Here is a 17,980-nt window from a genome sequence, read left to right on the forward strand (position 1 = left end):
TTCAGGCTTTCATGCCACCCAATCCGCCAACCAGCTATTACCTTTTTCCTAAGCAGAGTTCGTTCTGCCGCTACTGTCTTTAAACTGGATCGATATTGGATGTCCGGGTAGATATCATCAGTATACCCTTGGAAATGGTGTGGTGGTAGATCAACTATGTGCCACGATGTGATGATGATTTATTGGCATTCCCATCGAAAAGGGGTGGCGAGAAATACTCACCTATATTCTGCTTTCACACTGCAGCGCCGAAAGGCCCGTTGCGATAGTTGTACGAAGCAGAATCGATGGATTCGCAAGCGTGAAGCATTGATACCAACATATAACGGACAATATTAATGGTGCTTGCAAAATACTGGAGATACTCCTGTCCCACTGTAGCTGTTTTATTCAAGGCGGAGACCGACAAAGGTAATCGATTATAAACGAGGGTCCAGAGTGCACAGTATGCCGACGTATTTCACTTGTGCTAATTTTTGTTTTTTCGAACGACTGTACAGTCCTAACATTCTTTTCTTTTTTTCACGCAGTGCTAACAATTAGTCATACATATTCCGTAACATATCTATATGGCTAACTGTCCTAACTAGTGCATACCAAAATCTGCAGTAGAACCTGCCTCGCACAAATTCCTTTGCTATTAGAGAGTTTTTAGATTAGGGGGATGTAAGCGTTGGGGCCCCCTACCGCTTGTGGCCAAGGTACTGCGCATGCTCAGCAGGGGTCTGCACATGTGCAGTACCGTGGCTCCAAGCGCTAGGGGGCCCCAACGCTTGCGTCCCCCTAATCTAAAACTATCTATTGTGGCTGTATTTAGCCTTCCAGTCTTCCAGTCGGGTAAGCGGTGTGAGCTATAGTTCCCTAAAATTGAAGTGCGTCGAGCTGTCCTCGAAAGTGCTTACTACGCATGACTTTTCTGCTTTTAAACACACCGACTCTAAATTCAAATACCGCAATATGTTGACTATTTACCTTTGTACGTCATAAACTCGCTTTTCATGGAAGCCTTTAAACAATTTGATCTTCACATGGGGAAAGAATCTTTTTTTTGCCTTCGTTACCCAAGCTACAATGAAGAGAGCGTCATGGAAATCAGGTTGTAAGAAGTAGAAAAGTCGAATGGCTATGTTTCTCCATACGGCAAAGTTTATAAATGTCTGCTCAGATTCCTCCAAGAACTTTCTCAGACATGCGAAATCAGGAATTAGGCAACACAAGGGTAGACGTAACGTCACAGGCAAAGAAAATACACATAGCCCAATTCTATTTTTTTTTTAGTTCTGTCGCGATATATGTCAACTATATACAGCAACACTAGTGTTACGGTAAACGTCGTGGGCCAATGTTATTGAAGGTACGGTTGAACGGGAGAACGTTATGGGCGGCAGGGACGGCTGGGCAGTGCCAGATGGGTGCATGCCGTAGTGGCAACGTTTTTGAGCAACGTGACGGAAACCGAAGTGGTGAATGAGTAAATGGAGTCGGGTCTCAGTGCCAGGTCAAGTCGTCGGCACTAGAAAATGTACAAAGGGGGTGGAGGGATAGGCCACTCTCACGTTTATATAAGCGTAGCAGATGGCGGCGTTGACTGCGAGCTACGTCCATACCAGCGTTGGTGAGTCCGCTAAGCCGGATGGAGGAGAAAACGACACGTTCGGAGCATTTGTTTTAAAGAACAAATCTTTAATGGGATGCACTGACATCACTGAAACAATGCACTCGACATACACTTACAGACCACGACGCAAACATTAATGCTGAAGAAACTAGGGCACGTGGCTATGTGTCCAGCCAACACCCTGATGCGATACCGTGAGGCTCACAAACGCTTGTCCGTATGCTGACCGAAATCAGGTCACGTAGTTGTGAATGTCGTCAACTAGACGCGTCCTATATACCACACAGTTGTTGTGTGAAACGATTTTTTTAGCCCATGAGCACGCAGAGTAGACAAGGAGAACCTTAACTAAGGAGAGGTGAAATGTTCGTTTTTTTTTTAACACAATTTGCATTTTTTTTTTGTGCGGTGTGTTGTTTTGCTTACTTTCAACGCTGAAGTATAGAAAAAGCTCTATATTTTTTATTATTATTCAGAATTAGAGCTCTTCACAATAGGCATGTTCCTCCCAAGACAGTTACCATCCAAGGTAATTAAAGCGGCGACTGATGTTGCTTTCGCAGTGGCATATTATCAAAGAACACTGGGTCTAATTGGCTCATACGCTTCAAAGAGAACTGGATGCCAGCAATGACGCCATTTCCTTTGAGCGGATATAAAAAGTGTCAAATCTGAGAGGCAAATTTTCTTGAAATTGTTTTTGTGTTTAAGAACACTTGTCAGTGTTTACGAGCGCATGGAATGTATAGTGCAGGTAACAGTAGGGCGAAAGCTTTCGGTAAACACTCTCAGCTAAGTTTTCTATTAGAACCTTCAGGCACTTGAAACTCAAATAACAGAAACCTGAATTTTTTTTTAATTTTCAAATGGAAGAAAGCGATGGCAATGAACAGTTTTCTGACAAAGTAAAAGTATCTCTTCCAATTTGCGAAAGCTTGCACAAAGATACTTTTCACAATCACACAGCGACCAAAACAAAGTTAATTGCAACCGATAAAGGTAGGAACTGTAAGTCCTATCCACAAAGCATAAATGCAGTACATACCGTGGCGCCAGGTTGTCCGAATGTTTACGTACGTACCCCAACTGAGGCTAAAATTAACGTAAAGTAACCAGAAACGTAATTGTCTCATACGTGAGGAAGGTTAAATCAAAAAAATAAATATTTCACTACACATTACGCTTCTTAATCATAGATATTCCTCCGCTGCCCAGGAATGAATGCTTACAGAGTTATTGTCAGGATTCAAAAGAAAATCCCGACAGACGTGGGCAAGCGTTCACGAGCCACAGGTTTTGCTAAACTCAGCAACAAGGAATGCAGTGGTTAGCTACCCTCACGAGATATGTACATCAGTGTAGAGTAACCACATAAAAATACCGGACAAAATTATGACTACGGCACGAAACAAAACACCGCCATAAAGTGCACAACACAATACGTTGATCAAAACGAACAACTTTCCACACACGAAGCAACGACGTCATTTCCTTCAGCACTCCCCATCCTTCCACGGTTGTGTGTGACGCGTGCAAAAAAAAAGAAAAAAAGGTCGCGTCGAATCGCTGCTGGTGGCGATGTTTCCTTACTGTTCTGTATAAGCCACATACTTTCTACAGGTAATCAATGTAGTCTTCGAAGCTGTTGGACCACGGATAAACAACAACGTGTTTGTTAAGTACAGTTGTGTAAACTGCTTTTCAGGTACCATAGTCAGATATGTCTGTGCAGGTCTTACGAAACGCATAAGAATGGGAAAAGAAAGAGGCTCGACTGGCGTCCTTGTTTCATCTCTCCAGCACAGACACACCTAAGCAAACGCGAGCGCTGTACACCGCTTTGCTTCAAACTGTGAGTAAAAGCGCATGGGCTGCTACTGTACGCGGTGGTTAACTATGCTCCATCACAGTAGTTACCCGAAGGGCCATGAAACGCAGGCATCATCAGCAGAATGGAGAACGAACGCATCCGCCAATGTATCCCTCCGAGTCTTGTCGTCTGCTTGTCGTCTGCTTGTCATCTGTTTGCCATCGTCTAACGTCAATCAAGTGCAAAGACATCAATTACTGTTACCATCATTACGTAGTTAGAAATGAACAGGGTGTAATAAAGAACAGCACGCAACTAGTAATACGAAGCAGATTTCCATTCGGGTGTCTTTATGTAAGAAAACTATAGATGACTCAAATTTTGTGGTCGAAACAAAATGACGCGAATCAAAAGCCAGTGTCGTCATGCGCTAGTGGGCGTATCTCACAATGCGTATATTACGTAATTGAGGACGGCGTCTGCCACTTTGATGGGAGCTTCCATGTTCCCAGGCTGTACAGGCTAGGCAGCTAAATCTGTACTTAAAATCTATGGCAGTCAGCTGCGCGCCAGAAACAAGGCTAAAATATCTAAATTGGTACGCAGCTTTTGTGCGGACCTGCAATGGTAAGAGGAACACAGATCGAACTTAGCTTTTCAGATTTGTTGCATTTAAAAATGCGCTTTTTACAAAAACTTCGTCTAAATTAAATAAAGCGCCGTCTGTGTAGCGTGTAATTACATTTTTTCCCGAGATTGATTTACTACTATTCGTGTTATGATGGCGAAGACCAAGAATAATTGTCTCGACACGGTAACTATACTCCACTGCGCAACAATACGGCTGATTCGGCCTCTACACGGGCACGCTGCCAAAGACAGCATTGTCGGGAACTACTGCGATGGAGCGCAAGCTATGTTTTTCTGCATGAGCACGGAATTACGTGAAAGATGAGGGCCTGACAGTAGAATGGGACACTGAAGTATGTCTGTCACCTTCGCTCTCCACAGTTAGACTGTCGACGATTGTACAAGCTAGACGATGACACTAGATAACTCCAATTACTAATGTAGAAGCACATCGGACAGCGTTCCTTGAAGCCGCTGATACATGCCCCTCCTAGACTCGTCGCTGAAATAGTTACGAAAGAGTTATTTCTTCACGGTAATTCTGGGCGTTATGCAGAATTCTATGAACATGAATTACCGAGCGGCTCTATTGCATACCACTGACGAGACACTACCTCACATTAGTTTACATGACTGAACGCTACTGCGCAGTCAGAGGTCCTGGAGGCTCGAGCCAGTGCGGTTGCACGCACCAGATAAATTACTTTCGCCCTTTCGGCGCTTATTACTTGACCGCAATTCGTAATGAATGAAAGTGGGAAGCTGGTCGCAAGTCGTGCCACAAAAACATACGCATAGCTACAGCTGTTCTTAACAATACATTCAATAAAACATTTACGCTTTAACAGTAACACAGCGAGTAGCAAACCAGAAAGACTCTGTACATGGCCAATCACATTTCTCCAATACATCATGCGATGCGAAACAGCATCTCCCGAGAAGCACAAACTTGTCGTGATCGAAAAGCTTCTCGTGGTACAGGCCACAGTGTTTCTGTGTCGCGAAATGACCAACTGTCACGTCCGCGTGTATCGCATGCAAAACGTTCATGGCAGAAAAATGCGTTCAACGCTTTTGACCGCCGCGCGGCTTAAATCAGGAATACAACGGCGCGTGACAAACTGCAATGCTGATACGACGCGGCCATGGCGAAGCGAACATCCCCATCAACTCAGACGCCCGAACGCGGAACGCAGAATAATCTCTCGCTAAACGTCAACAGTTCAACAAAACGACGTGTACGCACGAGAACACCGTACAACACAGGTCAAGACGCGGTGTGAGTCATTCCATCCAGGTGATTGCTGTAGCCGCTGTATTTATTTATCGCATTCAGTTGCCTAGCTTGCAACAGCAAACGACAGGGTAAACAGCCAGCCTCCCTACAGTCGCGAGCACAGTACCGCGAATGTGGCCTCGCACCAAGCATCTAAGCCCTGGACTGTGTTGCGGAAAACTAGGTGAGCATGAAAAGATACGCATGGACTTCTTGCAGCTGGACCAACTATTCGAAGAACCCTGTCGACTCGAAAGGTGACAGAGTCTTGCTTAAATGTCACTCCATCTCTAGAAGTTGACGAGGGAACAACCTGGCGGAAGAAATGTATCAGACAAGGACAGCGAGAATCGCTGTATCTAGTAGTGGAGCAAGAAGAGATAAGGAGCATTTCACCATGCCCGGTGCAGCGGAGAGTGGAGGACAGCACTGTACACTGTTCGGACTAGAACAACGTGTTATCACGTGCGCGGGATTATGTGCAAAACCATACACGAGACAATTGGACAATCACTATGCAATAAAAAGAAAGTTAAATACGGGTATAGCAGTGTCAACACATGGTGTTTACCGTTGCACGTGCCTGCATGACTCGTAAAGCGTGATCTCCAGTTTCGATTGATTTCGAGTAACCCTTCTGCAGAGCCAACAAAGGAGCACCGTCTTTTCGACAAACGCCCGCGGATGACAGCAGCGGCGGAATCGCCATTTTCCTTTCACTATTAATGCCCAATTTTCAATTTGCGTAGCAATGCAATCATCTGTTATTATTAAGTTGACTAACTACCCTCGCAATTGCAGTCGCTACGAGGCGAAGTTATATAAACACTTGGAAGAAATCGGACAGCTTCCGAAACACAGGGAAAACTGTGCAGATTTTACTTCGTGCCCCGCGCAGACATACAGGCGTTATTAGCACCGAACGTCATAGCAGCCGCAAACCGCTCGCGGAAAAAACATCGCACGCGGTCGACACACGTTTGCACTGCTTGCTAATCTTGGAGTAGTGTTAACGCGGTGAAGTGGTAGTTTGGTGCGCGCCAAAGTTCTGACGACTCTGCGGGAAAGGCGAGTCCACGTTACGAGTCATAACAAACAGCGTAAAAAGATAGAAATGAACAGGAGGTTATAAGTCAGTATGATTAAAAAAAAAAAGAAACACTAGATGAATGGCGGTGCAAAGCGAAAAGAGTGGTGTGGCGTGGTCCAGGGTAGACGTAGATATAACGACGTGCGCCATTGGCACCACGATACAGAGAGGTACGACGTTGTGGGAGCAGTCTTGCTCTACGTTTACAAAACGCCCACTTGCGGCAGCGCTTGACAACCGAATGCACAGGACGTGGTAAAGAGACACTAAAGGGAAACTTTAGATCGAGCAGCCCTGGCGTGTTGCACACTCCTGGAAGTAGTCTGCTCGGCAAGTGCAGATGTCTAAGTGCAGATTGTCGGAGTTTAAATGTCCAAACTTTTGTTTCTCAATCCGCCGCGTTGGCTCTGTGGCTGTGCCGTTTTGCTGCTGGACACGAGGTCCGGGGTTCGATTCCCGCCCGCGGCGGCCGCATTCCCATGCACAGGGGCTAAATGCAAAAAAAGAAGCATTTGCGTACTTAGACTTAGGTAGGCGTTAAGCAACGCCATGCGGTCGAAATCAAGCCAGACTCAGCCCGCGTGTATGTACGGGACGTTAAACCCCCCACAGTTTCTAAGTTCTCTCGAAAATGCTTGCGACGGTGATCGCTGTGAAGTCATACCTTCACCGTCCTCCATGTTTTTTTTTTTCGCTTCTTCTTCTAATTCTTTCTACGTGACAACATGTGACACTGAAATCTTCCCAACATTTCACATGTCCAATGTTACTTCTTTCTTGCGAGCAGTTCACCAGCATTCACCAATCGCTGCCAAAGCAGGTGACATCACGGAGCATTCAAGCTGGCACCTTAATTTTGAATGTCGCATCGTCAGTCTTCCTTTAGTTTCTGAATAAATGACGTGGCTAATCTCTGATGCGTGGAATCTAGCCTGAAGGATAGCAATGTCCAAAGCCGGGTGTGCGCCGTCTTTGCCCGCGTATTTCTCTGTTAGCTATACAATGTTGAGCCTCTTCCATTGGCTTCAATGAATCTAGTCTGACTTAACGCTTCCCTTTAGTGTCCTTTTAGCCACAGTTTTCCTCTGCGTACACAGTTGTGTCCAGAGGTCGCTTAGGGCTACGTTATATACATCGCGACAATACATTTCGCGGGAAGCACCTCATGAAAGGTGCGGCTCCCCGGAGGAATAAATGGGAATATCCACAATGATGTATACTCTACTGGCACGGTCCTACAATAAACTTTATACATAGACATATAAGTTTACTCCTTACACGAGTGTAGGTACAGAAAAAAGATAGCTCTGTATTCATGTGGTCGCTTCTGTATGACTGCGTCGAAGTACGCATATCACGAAATTGCGAGTGTCTGTCGGCCCTTCTGTCTCTGTAACGAAAGCTGAAGGTGGTTCAATATGGCTTAATTTGCCAAAACAAATGAATGTATTTTTTTCGTCTCCTCGAGCGTAGCACGATCATTGGTTGCCGCATTGGTGAGTGGTGAGAGGAGAATGCAGCGTAGCTCCTCCACTGAACCCCGGTTCAAAGGAGTACTGACGTGCAATTTTTTTTTTCTGACCATCACCATCATACGTAGCCTTATTGATGAACGACGTCAGCAAACTTTGCTTTATGTCGTGACGTCATTGTAATGTCGATGACGCCAAGTTTCTGACACCAACATTAGTGTCAAATTAAAATACCTTATATGTCTCGACCTTTGTGTTTGCTAACTGTTGTCTTTTGACCCTCAATAAGCGTGCGGCAGAGTTTCTACAACTTCGAAAGAGAATGTGTCAGTACTCCTTAGGGACCGTAGCTGTAGGATTAGAGAAGCAAACAGCTTCGGTACAAACGCAATCAGTGACCTTCAGTTTTCGGTAAAAGAAGGCTACAACTCGGTTTCGTGCCGAAAAGAGTTCGAGCGATAGATTCTCAATTTTTCTTGCCAACTGGCTTCGCCACATGAGAAAGAAGGACCGCCCCTACAGATGTAGTCTCTGAACGCTCGAGGCTGAGCCCCGCCACACACACGCTGTACTCGACCTGAGGTTAAGTCTGGACAATTCACCGCCGGCGAACCCTGTCATGCTGCGTCTTCTCCGATTCCATTCGAGAAGATGTACCCACTGCAGTGGGCTTAAGGAGCTACGATGTCCTCCTGCTGAACCAGAGGCCACGGTTTCAATTCCCGGCCACGATAACCACGCCATTCAAATCTGCGCGGAATGCAGAAAAGCTCGCACTGACGGCGCACATAATCTCAGGTAGACAAAATTATTCGGGAGCCCCAAGTACTGCATCCTGCGAAGCCCAGCTGCGACTATGGGAGATACAGCCTCCGTCATACTTAGTCCGAACATACCTTAAGCACCCTTTTTGCAATTATTACGCATGTGGTACCGAGGAAACTCTAAAGCTCTTGCTACTGCCCGTCACGTGTGGCCTCCCATCCCGTGAAGATCAAAGGTATGCCCTCCGGGTTGCTTTATGGAAACTACGTGACAGGTCATTTACCGAACAGAAGATGCCGTTGCCTCGTGCGTGTACAGTGCGTAAGAAACACGGAAGCGCTGCTGAGCTTCTTGACGTCCACCAGCTCATACGAGCGCCTGGGAAAGGCCAAATTTCCGGAGTCCCTCACTACGACGTGCCTCATAATGAGATCGTGGTTTTGGCACGTAAAACCACATAATTTAATTTTTAAGGCTGAACGATCAACACTTCATTACGCACACATGTGCGCGCACACTGTGAACTTTTCGGCTCATCTTTCACACCCCCAGCGCAGGGTAGGACAACTGCCTGGTTGACCTTGCCTTACCACTTCTCTTTCCCCCCCACGAATGTTGGTGAAAATTTCTACTTGGCGCGCTTTGACTGTGGTAGCTTAATGCATCCTCCTTCAAAAGAATTTGCTCCTTACAGAGTGAGCTTGTTACATTTAAGCCATTTAAGATGTGTCTTCATCGTTCGGGTCAAGCTTGACGGCGACTGTACAACTATGCCAGTTCAAAGAGGGTCACGTATTCTCGTGTAGACTCCAGTGAGGTACCCGTACTGTTCTAACGGCTCCAAGAAGGCAACGTGACGTAATTCGCCGGCGGTGGAGTGCCTACACAACGCAGCCTCCAGTCGTGTCCTTCCGTGAGGAAGGACAACGTGCTCACGTGCGCTCACATCGATACCTCGCGCGCGATTCGTCATGGAAGACTGCCCTCAAGGTTTCAGCAGGCGGCAACGGTACCACGGCTGACGAAATTACTTTTCTCTGCCTTATTCAAGTTAGGCGGCCTAACCGCAAGAAGCTTTTGTCGCTGGAACCCGTGTCACGGTGCGGTGCTACCTACGTGTACTTCTTCCAGACAAAACATATTTAACCATATAACTTGCAATCAGACGGCCTGTGCGCTAACGCTACGGATGTGATATTTCAGCAGCTCGTTTTCAGTTTAAGTCCTCACCCAACATAGCATGACATCTGTGCAAGTTATCGATGTCTCACCACATCATGTGATCTCTTTGAAGACATTCACAAACGTGTGCACGGTGCCTATTGAATAATAGGCACTATTCTAAGAACTGATAGTCTAAGAACAGATGGTGCCCTAATTTTTATAACTCCAAGATTTGAAGCAATCAGCGTGTCAATTTTTAATCCAAGGAGCATTCTAACTGCTTGAACTGTAACTGATAAGAGACCAATAGACGCCACACCACAAAAGGTTTCTGACCTTATCACGTGTGTCCAAGCTCACGAATACAAGAGGGTATGGTATACCATTAAAATCCATCGAGGACCCCCACAGTCGTCCTTTCTCATCACCATTAAGGCATACTTGGAGGCGCCATGACTGACTCTGATCAAAAATTTTGGCACTTTTTTGTCAACTGTATGCTTATCCGTATGGGTAAGCGCACCTACTGTGCATGTTCCGCTAACGACTCGCGATACTGTTGAGGCGAAACGCTCTCCTTGACGCCACCGGTTCAAACTGAAAACAAGTGCGCATTGTTTCAGTGCTGCGGGACTAGAATGCTTCGTGCGATTAGGCGCCATTCGACAGGCGATCAGGAAGTGATCGAATTGTTCTGAAACGTGCAAACCTATGAATGAACCCTATACGAAAACGGCCGTTGGCGTCATCAGTCAATAAATCCGTACGAACCCTGAGAGGACCCAGTCAATAGCGACGTTACACAGGGTGCTTACCGAGAAGATATCGGCTGTGTTGATGCTTTGCTACCGTTCATCTTTCTTTTAAGCGCCACATACGCAAAAATGAGTAAGGGAGTGCTCCAACAATAAAATGAAATGGATGTAATGCAACATCTGTAGTCTTAGGTTCCCAACTTGATTAACAGTGCAGAAACATTCATTCACGCGCCTTACCATGTCGTCACGAGTGCGTAACTATATATGTGTATTCATAACGTCATTGTCACTTTTTTTCCTTCATTTCTAGCGCAATCACATATTTGATAAAACAGCTTTTTGTCTCAAAAGCACGGCTCACTGAGACATGTAGTCTTCTGCAAGAAGCTCGATACACGCAGGACATACGGCAAATTATGAAAACAGGTGTTCTGTCTCGATTGGCATAAAATAATAAAAGATTTACGAATTTGAAGTGAGAGCCAGATTTATACGCACTGGCTTTTGCACGAGTGCTCCATTTGCATAAAGTGAAACCAAGAATGTAAAAAATAAAGCATACATGATGCAGAGCCATACAGATGGAAACACACTGCGAATAGAAAGGGATGAACTAGCGTTAAAGGGCCTGAGGCCGGCCATCATTTCAATATGAAGGCGTTTATTTATAAATTTCTTTCGTCAAAATTAATAAAAATAGGTTTCTTTATCGAAGCTCGGCCAGCCAGCTATGGTCCCGTTACTACGTTCAGCTCTTATTATTCTTTCAAAGCATATTATTTTACTGAGTAAGGAATTTTAAAGATGCACTGGGCAGGCCCTCGACACAAAAATACTTGAGAGGTTACCTTCGAGAATGAGTAAGTTGCAGCAAAATCTTCTCACGAACTTCTTTTGACTTCGCGGTGCGAGTCCTTCGCCAAGCATTTGGAAAGTCAAATCGGAACTGTAACTTCGAAGCAGTGAGCGTATTTTACGGCTTAATTAGAGTCGGGGACTTGCATTTCAGGAAACGTGCAAGTCATAAATGACAACAAGAATAATCCTTTCAATGACGACTACATCAAAGTCTTTAACTGTAATAAAATGTCCTTCCCCAGGAGATAAGAACACGTTACGGTCTAACTCGCCCCGATTCCATCCGAACGTTCCCTGAAGCAACAAGCAATATTCGCAGCAGTGTGCTTTCCGTGGTCGCGTGCATTTAATTTCGTTCGAAATGTTTTGATATAATCCTCACTCGGTCTCACACGATGAGCAAACTTTCGAAGTCTCGATAAGCCTTTCGCAAAAGTAAACAACGGTTCCTGCCGAAAGGCTAGATAAGTTGTATCTCTTTCCGTTAGGAACTTTAAATTTTATAATGGTATCATAAGAGCACAGAAAAAAGCGTTGTGGTCTGGTGCAAGCCGAATGATGCTCGTTCAATATTTAGGTATAAAATCGTGCCGAGATCATGTGGAAACAGTTAGTTTCACGATTTGCTTGAACCGTACTAAGCAGCTAAATGCAGATACGAGAGCACGTGCTTGACAACAACGCATGTGGTCCCGTAAATAAATAATAATGTATGCCTTAGATGCGCACGTTTCAGTCGTAATCATAAATGTGCTCGTGTTAAACTCGAGGGAAGCCTATCAGCAGAATGTTTGTAAATGCGGAAACGTGTTCTCTTTTGGGCCTTTTAACGATAAGTCCAATTCACTGAGCAGCACAAATTTAGGTGAAGGTCTTCCCTATAAGCTTCCCTATGCCTCAGTATTTCCACAGCACTCATTTCGCTACATCATCATTTTATTTTTCATTAGTGAAATTAAGAATAAGAGCAGCAAGCGCGTGTCGTCATTGAATATGCTTTAGTGTAACAGCGCTTAGATTATAACTGTTGAAAATTAATGAATGTAGTATTGCAGCCAAGGTGTTCGAAGCCCCAGCTTTCAATGAAAATGAAGTTTCACGGCACTGATGTGCCACTGTTGGATTCTCTATTATTTCGATGAACATTCTTATCAAGGTCTTCTCCGGTGAGAAAAATAAACGCTAATGTGATAAGTCCAATATAAAACCGACTCTTCAATACTAAATTGTGGACACGTAGGAAGCCTTCATTGCTTCCATCCCGTATTGCGCGAACTATAAAGTTGGCCGCAACACCTCTCAAATAACTTTCTTTTTTTCTAATGTTGGATGTGCGAAAGTAAGGAAAGTCTGATAACAATGGACCAAGATTCCAAGAAATACCTTGTAAATGTAGTCTTCGGATACTGGACTTAAGTTGTGGTTTTAAAACAACTTCAAGCACATAAAATCCTATACGCAGTGTCACAAGTTCTTAGTAAAGATTCGGCTGAGTTAAGATAAACGCTAGTAAAACAGCTTTTGTGAGTTTTAACCAGGTACTTGGAGCAATAGCGAACCCCGTTTTCTTCTTCTTCTTTTTTTTTTTTTTGGCAATCGAGCACGATATTCGCTTAGCATTGCAAAGTGTAAAATTCCTGAAGAAAAAACGAGGTTTCTTTTATATGCTTTTCTGAGCTTTACCGGTCATCTGGTAGTGAGGCGTTCCTAACCTTACCATAAGTATTCTGGAAAACTACAGGCTGAAATAGTTAGTGTGCGCATTGCCTTGTGCTTGCCGAGAACATGTGCAGTTTTTCATGTTCCCCGTTCTAAATGGAAAGAAATAGACAAAGTTATTAACTATCAAAACCACCACTCTCTTCTTCCACTGCATCTTGTCAAAAAAGATCACAAGCTGCAGAAAGTGCTGCGCGCATTCAAATTTCTGATTACGATGCAGATAACTACGCACTTCTCAGGTGTTCTCTGTACACGTGTTTGGATCAGGGTTTTCTTACAGCACAGCAAAGCTGTTGTGTTCAAGACTGTGTGAGGTAAAAAATACCTGACAGAGCGTTTCGATTGGCTTCGTATGTAGTCTGTAACTTCGATGAAAAATGGAACCTGAGTCTAGTGCGGATTATTAGCACAGTTTTGCGCTGCTGGACAATCGGCCGCAACAATTGACGAAAGCGTAAACCGGTGAGAACCTCAGTGGCGCCACACCTGTAGCAGCACCCGTACAATGCAGTTCCGTCGCAACGAGCAGCCATTACACATAAAGAACTCGAAGACAATACCAGGTACATGAATTCAGCACGTCATTCGGAGGGCACTGGAACATAGGTGCTGAAAAACTTATTTTTATGGAAATGAGCGACTTGTGTTTACCACCCCGTGGTAGCAAATGGTGGCTCAAATTGACACGGTGTGCGCCATTATTCACGAGGTCCGGAAAGAACAAATTTCGATTTCACGCACCGAGAGCCGTGGAAACCGCAAAGTAGATACTATCAAAAATTATTATACAACTCACACGTCTTGAAAGGAACTCGCGACATACAACGATGCATGCATCGCGTTATTCTAGGAACAGAGGAGGTAATTGAGCACTGCCTGCAGACCCCGGATGCAAAAATGTAATGCGAAGGTCACCGTGAGAACTCTCGCGGGAAGATAAAAGTGCAGCATTGCGAAACAGTCGAAGGCTCCATGCATCACGAGTAAGCTCTCGCCTGCATTGAGCGAATTGGTATCGTGGAAATGTCGGAGACACAAGTGCTTGAGCGGGCCAGAGTCCTGCTTTAAATTTTTGTGCTTCGACCCCGCGAGCACTCACTAGCAAAGGGACGCTAAAGAGCCACACATTATTAGCTTAGAGCTCTACAACTCCATTTACTTGGCTGAGAAAGCTTGGTTATTGGCAGGACAACGCAAGGCCAAAACTTCTGTTTTCTAAATTTCGCGATGAACCGTCAGCGCTCGAACGACAGTTGAACGTGAAGGCTTCCAACGTATTTTATCGTACTTGGGCAGTTTCGGTCGAAGAAATGCTCTTGAAACGTGCTATTGTGCGTTTTTACTTCCTTGAGAATGCAACGCAGTTCTTCTTTAACGACTAAGAACTATGCCCGGGCAGGCGCTGCTAAAATCTGTGACGTCACGGTAAACTGGCGCGCTAAACTTACAAGGCAACGTCACCCATGTTTTTCACTTTTGCGTCTTTAATGGCGTACCAATCCGCCTGTCGCTTCAACAGCGGCCGCTTTGGTATTTCAGAAGCGCAATTTACTATCAAAGCATTACTTAATATTGCTCTTTAGTGTCCCTTCAAAGCATACACTCGAATATTTCAGCTGAGTTTTGAAAGTGCCAATTTTATAGCAAACTATGACCCACTTCGGCCGGAAATCAGCAGAAATGCAACGACGTCGATTTCCCTCTACAATATAGTAGAAACTGCTCAAATTGAATTACGTTATGGGCGAGAGAGCTGGTACCCGCAAATATTACTAGAAGACGAGTCTGACTGTCATGATATGCTGAGGAAAACGAGGAATGCGCAGTGCACAACTTGGCGAGAGAATGACCGATGTGACTCCTTTTAGAAGACGAGTAAGAGACGTCGGAAAGACAACACTTTAACAAGACACAAGAAAAAAACTTTCGCGTTCGGAGATGATTACGATTATTGACGACGCCAGACGTAACACTTCTCGCTGCATGTCTGGGCAGTCACCGCCATCTGTCGGAAGAGTGTGAAACTGTAAACGACCAGCCATACTTTAAACACTGGTGAGACGATTTCGGGGTGGAGATTAGAGTAGTCTCCTTCAGGGTTACCACCTACCATAGCTGGCTCGAAGTTTCAAGGTAGCTTCATTTTTAACAGAAAATATGTTCAGACTTCCGAAGTTCCTCGCACTGAGCGATGCCAATTCACATACCAACGTTCGTCAGCGACAATCGTGGCAGTGACAAGCAGTGGAGAGAGTGCTGTAGCCCGCGGAGAGAACAATAGACGCACTCTTCGACGAGGCAACACCAGGGCCCGTCTCACGGCTGTGATGAGTCAAAGTATGCTAACACATATCACGGCAAGTATGTACAACAGCGCGAAGAACGGACACGCGGAGGCGAACGATTCTCGGCAAAGCCGCAGAGTCCGCACTTCGTCGCCCAACGGCGAAAACGACGTTAGGCTTTCGGCGTCGACAGGGCGAACCCACTAGCCGACGACACACCTTCATTTGAATTGTTGCAGGTCCCGTCAACATGATTACATGTTACACCCGTTAAAAACACGCTCAACTTTCCTTACAAACATACAGCGCCCCAAGGCTGCGGATAGTCTGCTCGCGTAGCCGTGAGTTATGGTCAAGAGCAGATACCCTCCGCCGGAAACTGTTTCTCTCACTTGTAGCCTACTGACAATGTTATGTAGTCATATCACGCGTTCACCAAACAACTCGAATAGAAAAAAAAAGACATTGGCCCTTTAAGCGACCCTTTGTGCATATACGAGGCTTACCGGGCGCTGTGGGAGCCGACCTGAAAGGTGCCGCACATTCTACAAGGCGTATACATGACTAATGAGAGAGAAAAAAGAAAGAAACCTTGACAATTGCCGCCGCACCGCTGACCAACAAAATGGAGAAAAAAATAAAATTTAAGGTTTAAAATGGCAGGTTGGACATGCCGACTACTTGGTCAAAATTTGGGTACCGCTCCGAAGAACCAAAGCGCCATACAAAAAAGTGGCTGCTGTCACTGTAACCTTACCACTATGTCACGCGTACCGTCTCTTTCAGAAGCGTATAACCCAACTCAAAGAAGGCACAGTCGCTTATGTCACTCCTTGCCGCAGCTGCGACACCTGGTACTAACATGGCAGAGCATTTAGGTATCTTCCAAGAAGTAACAGCATCCTATCTTTAGACCGAGTGGCCGATAAGTTGAGTCTCCCGCTGCTAAGCCATGGATATAGTATTATCAGTCATACACGCCTCTCTCAACATTTCAGTCTCTTCATCAAGATTTCGACCACCTTGCTCGTCAGCGCACTCTGGAGGATGTGTGGCACACATGGATCAGCTTCTGCGGCGCTTGGCAAACTCATACATGCACAACGGACCGCTTTCGAGGCCCACGTTGTATACCCGAGGCGTCTGGCGAGTCCAGCAGTAGACGCAAGGTACGTTGGGGCCAACATAGCGCCCCGAGTCGCAGGTACGAAGAACAACTCGTGCATCGCATCGCGCCACGCGAAATGGCAGAAGAGGGGCTGTGGTTCTCGAGAGGTCTTGGGGAGAGCGTCCATCATCGGGAAAGCACAGGAGGCTGACAATCGTCAAGGCGAGCAGAAAAAAGGGGCAGGTGGGCGGGTTAGCGAAGAAACAAGGGAGGGGGCCAAGGAGTTCTGCGGCGTGGCACCCAGAGAAAGGAGGTCCCTGTGGCGTGATGGCAAACATCACGTGTTGCGCACCGTCTGGCCGTACGAATGGGTCGCCGTCGATCTGCCGTCCTCCGACTTCCAGCGCGTGTCGGAGGTCCGATGGACCAGCGGCGCCGACTCGCTCTCCGAACGGCTCTGCTTGAAGCGCCTCGGCTGTTGCTGTTGCTGAGGCTGTTGGTGGTGGCGGCTGGGCCTCGGCACACTCCACTCTGCGACACCAACGTGGAGCCGTCACGTGCCAACGTATGGAGTTGCCAAAGCTTACCTTGGTACAGTTGTGTACAAACACGGAGACCGAACACGTCAAAACACTACAGAGGTCGAATTCACAAAGCTTTTCGCAAGCAAGTGCTGTTTGCCATGGCTGAGTGCTCTCGCTAGTATTACGTCCGAAATCCTGATTGGCTGGCATGTATTTTTCCCAACAATTCTATTGTGAAACCCTTCTTCATGAATATGCATAAAGCATAAAAGAAGCACAAAAGCATAAAATAAATAACAAGAGACGTTTCGGCAGCCTCCCACACTGGAGCCTTGTTCACACTTTTTTGTGAACCCGGCTCCAGTGTGCTAGCCGGAATGTCTTTTGTTCCTAGTTTCTTCTTGCGCCGTGTACTTATTGGCGAGGACGGGAACAAAGACGACGATAACGGATGTTCCCGTCCTCGTCATTAAGCACACGGTGTGCGCCATTATTCACGAGGTCCGGAAAGAACAAATTTCGATTTCGCGCACCGAGAGCCGTGGAAACCGCGAAGTAGATACTATCAAAAATTATTATACAACTCACACGTCTTGAAAGGAACTCGCGACATACAACGATGACACGTATCTGCTGAAGCAGATACATGTCATCAGCAAAAGACTGACACGCAAGTGCCATCCTAGAGGCCGTGGTAATGTTCATGAACGACAACTCCTGCATCAGCATGCCATCAATCACCCTATCCTAAAAAGAAATCAATTATCTTTCTATCGCATGCAGCAATGTCATTTAGATCCGCAAGTTGGTTTTCTAATCATTTGCCTTCTTCGCATGCCTTCGTAAGACTAGCTTCCGTTCAATAAAATTCAGTGGATAGTGAGCGGTGTTTCTTTACTG

General features: G+C 45.8%; 1 protein-coding gene across 7 annotated transcripts in view; it reads right to left on the reverse strand.

The window, feature by feature from the left end:
- LOC119464396 (ras guanyl-releasing protein 3-like) overlaps positions 1-17,980 on the reverse strand; it is a 125,260-nt gene that overhangs the window by 45,859 nt on the left and 61,421 nt on the right. Inside the window, exon 15 of one of the 7 annotated variants that reach the window (XM_037725342.2) lies at positions 1,663-17,087. The exons of the other annotated variants lie outside the window; for them this stretch is intronic. Coding sequence (XP_037581270.1) covers positions 16,894-17,087 — 194 coding nt within the window. The 3' untranslated portion in view covers positions 1,663-16,893. Of the gene's footprint in view, positions 1-1,662; positions 17,088-17,980 lie in introns of those variants that run through there. 7 annotated transcript variants of the gene reach the window in all.

Source organism: Dermacentor silvarum, chromosome 9 (genome assembly GCF_013339745.2).
Source record: "Dermacentor silvarum isolate Dsil-2018 chromosome 9, BIME_Dsil_1.4, whole genome shotgun sequence".
In the NCBI taxonomy this organism is placed as follows: domain Eukaryota; kingdom Metazoa; phylum Arthropoda; class Arachnida; order Ixodida; family Ixodidae; genus Dermacentor; species Dermacentor silvarum.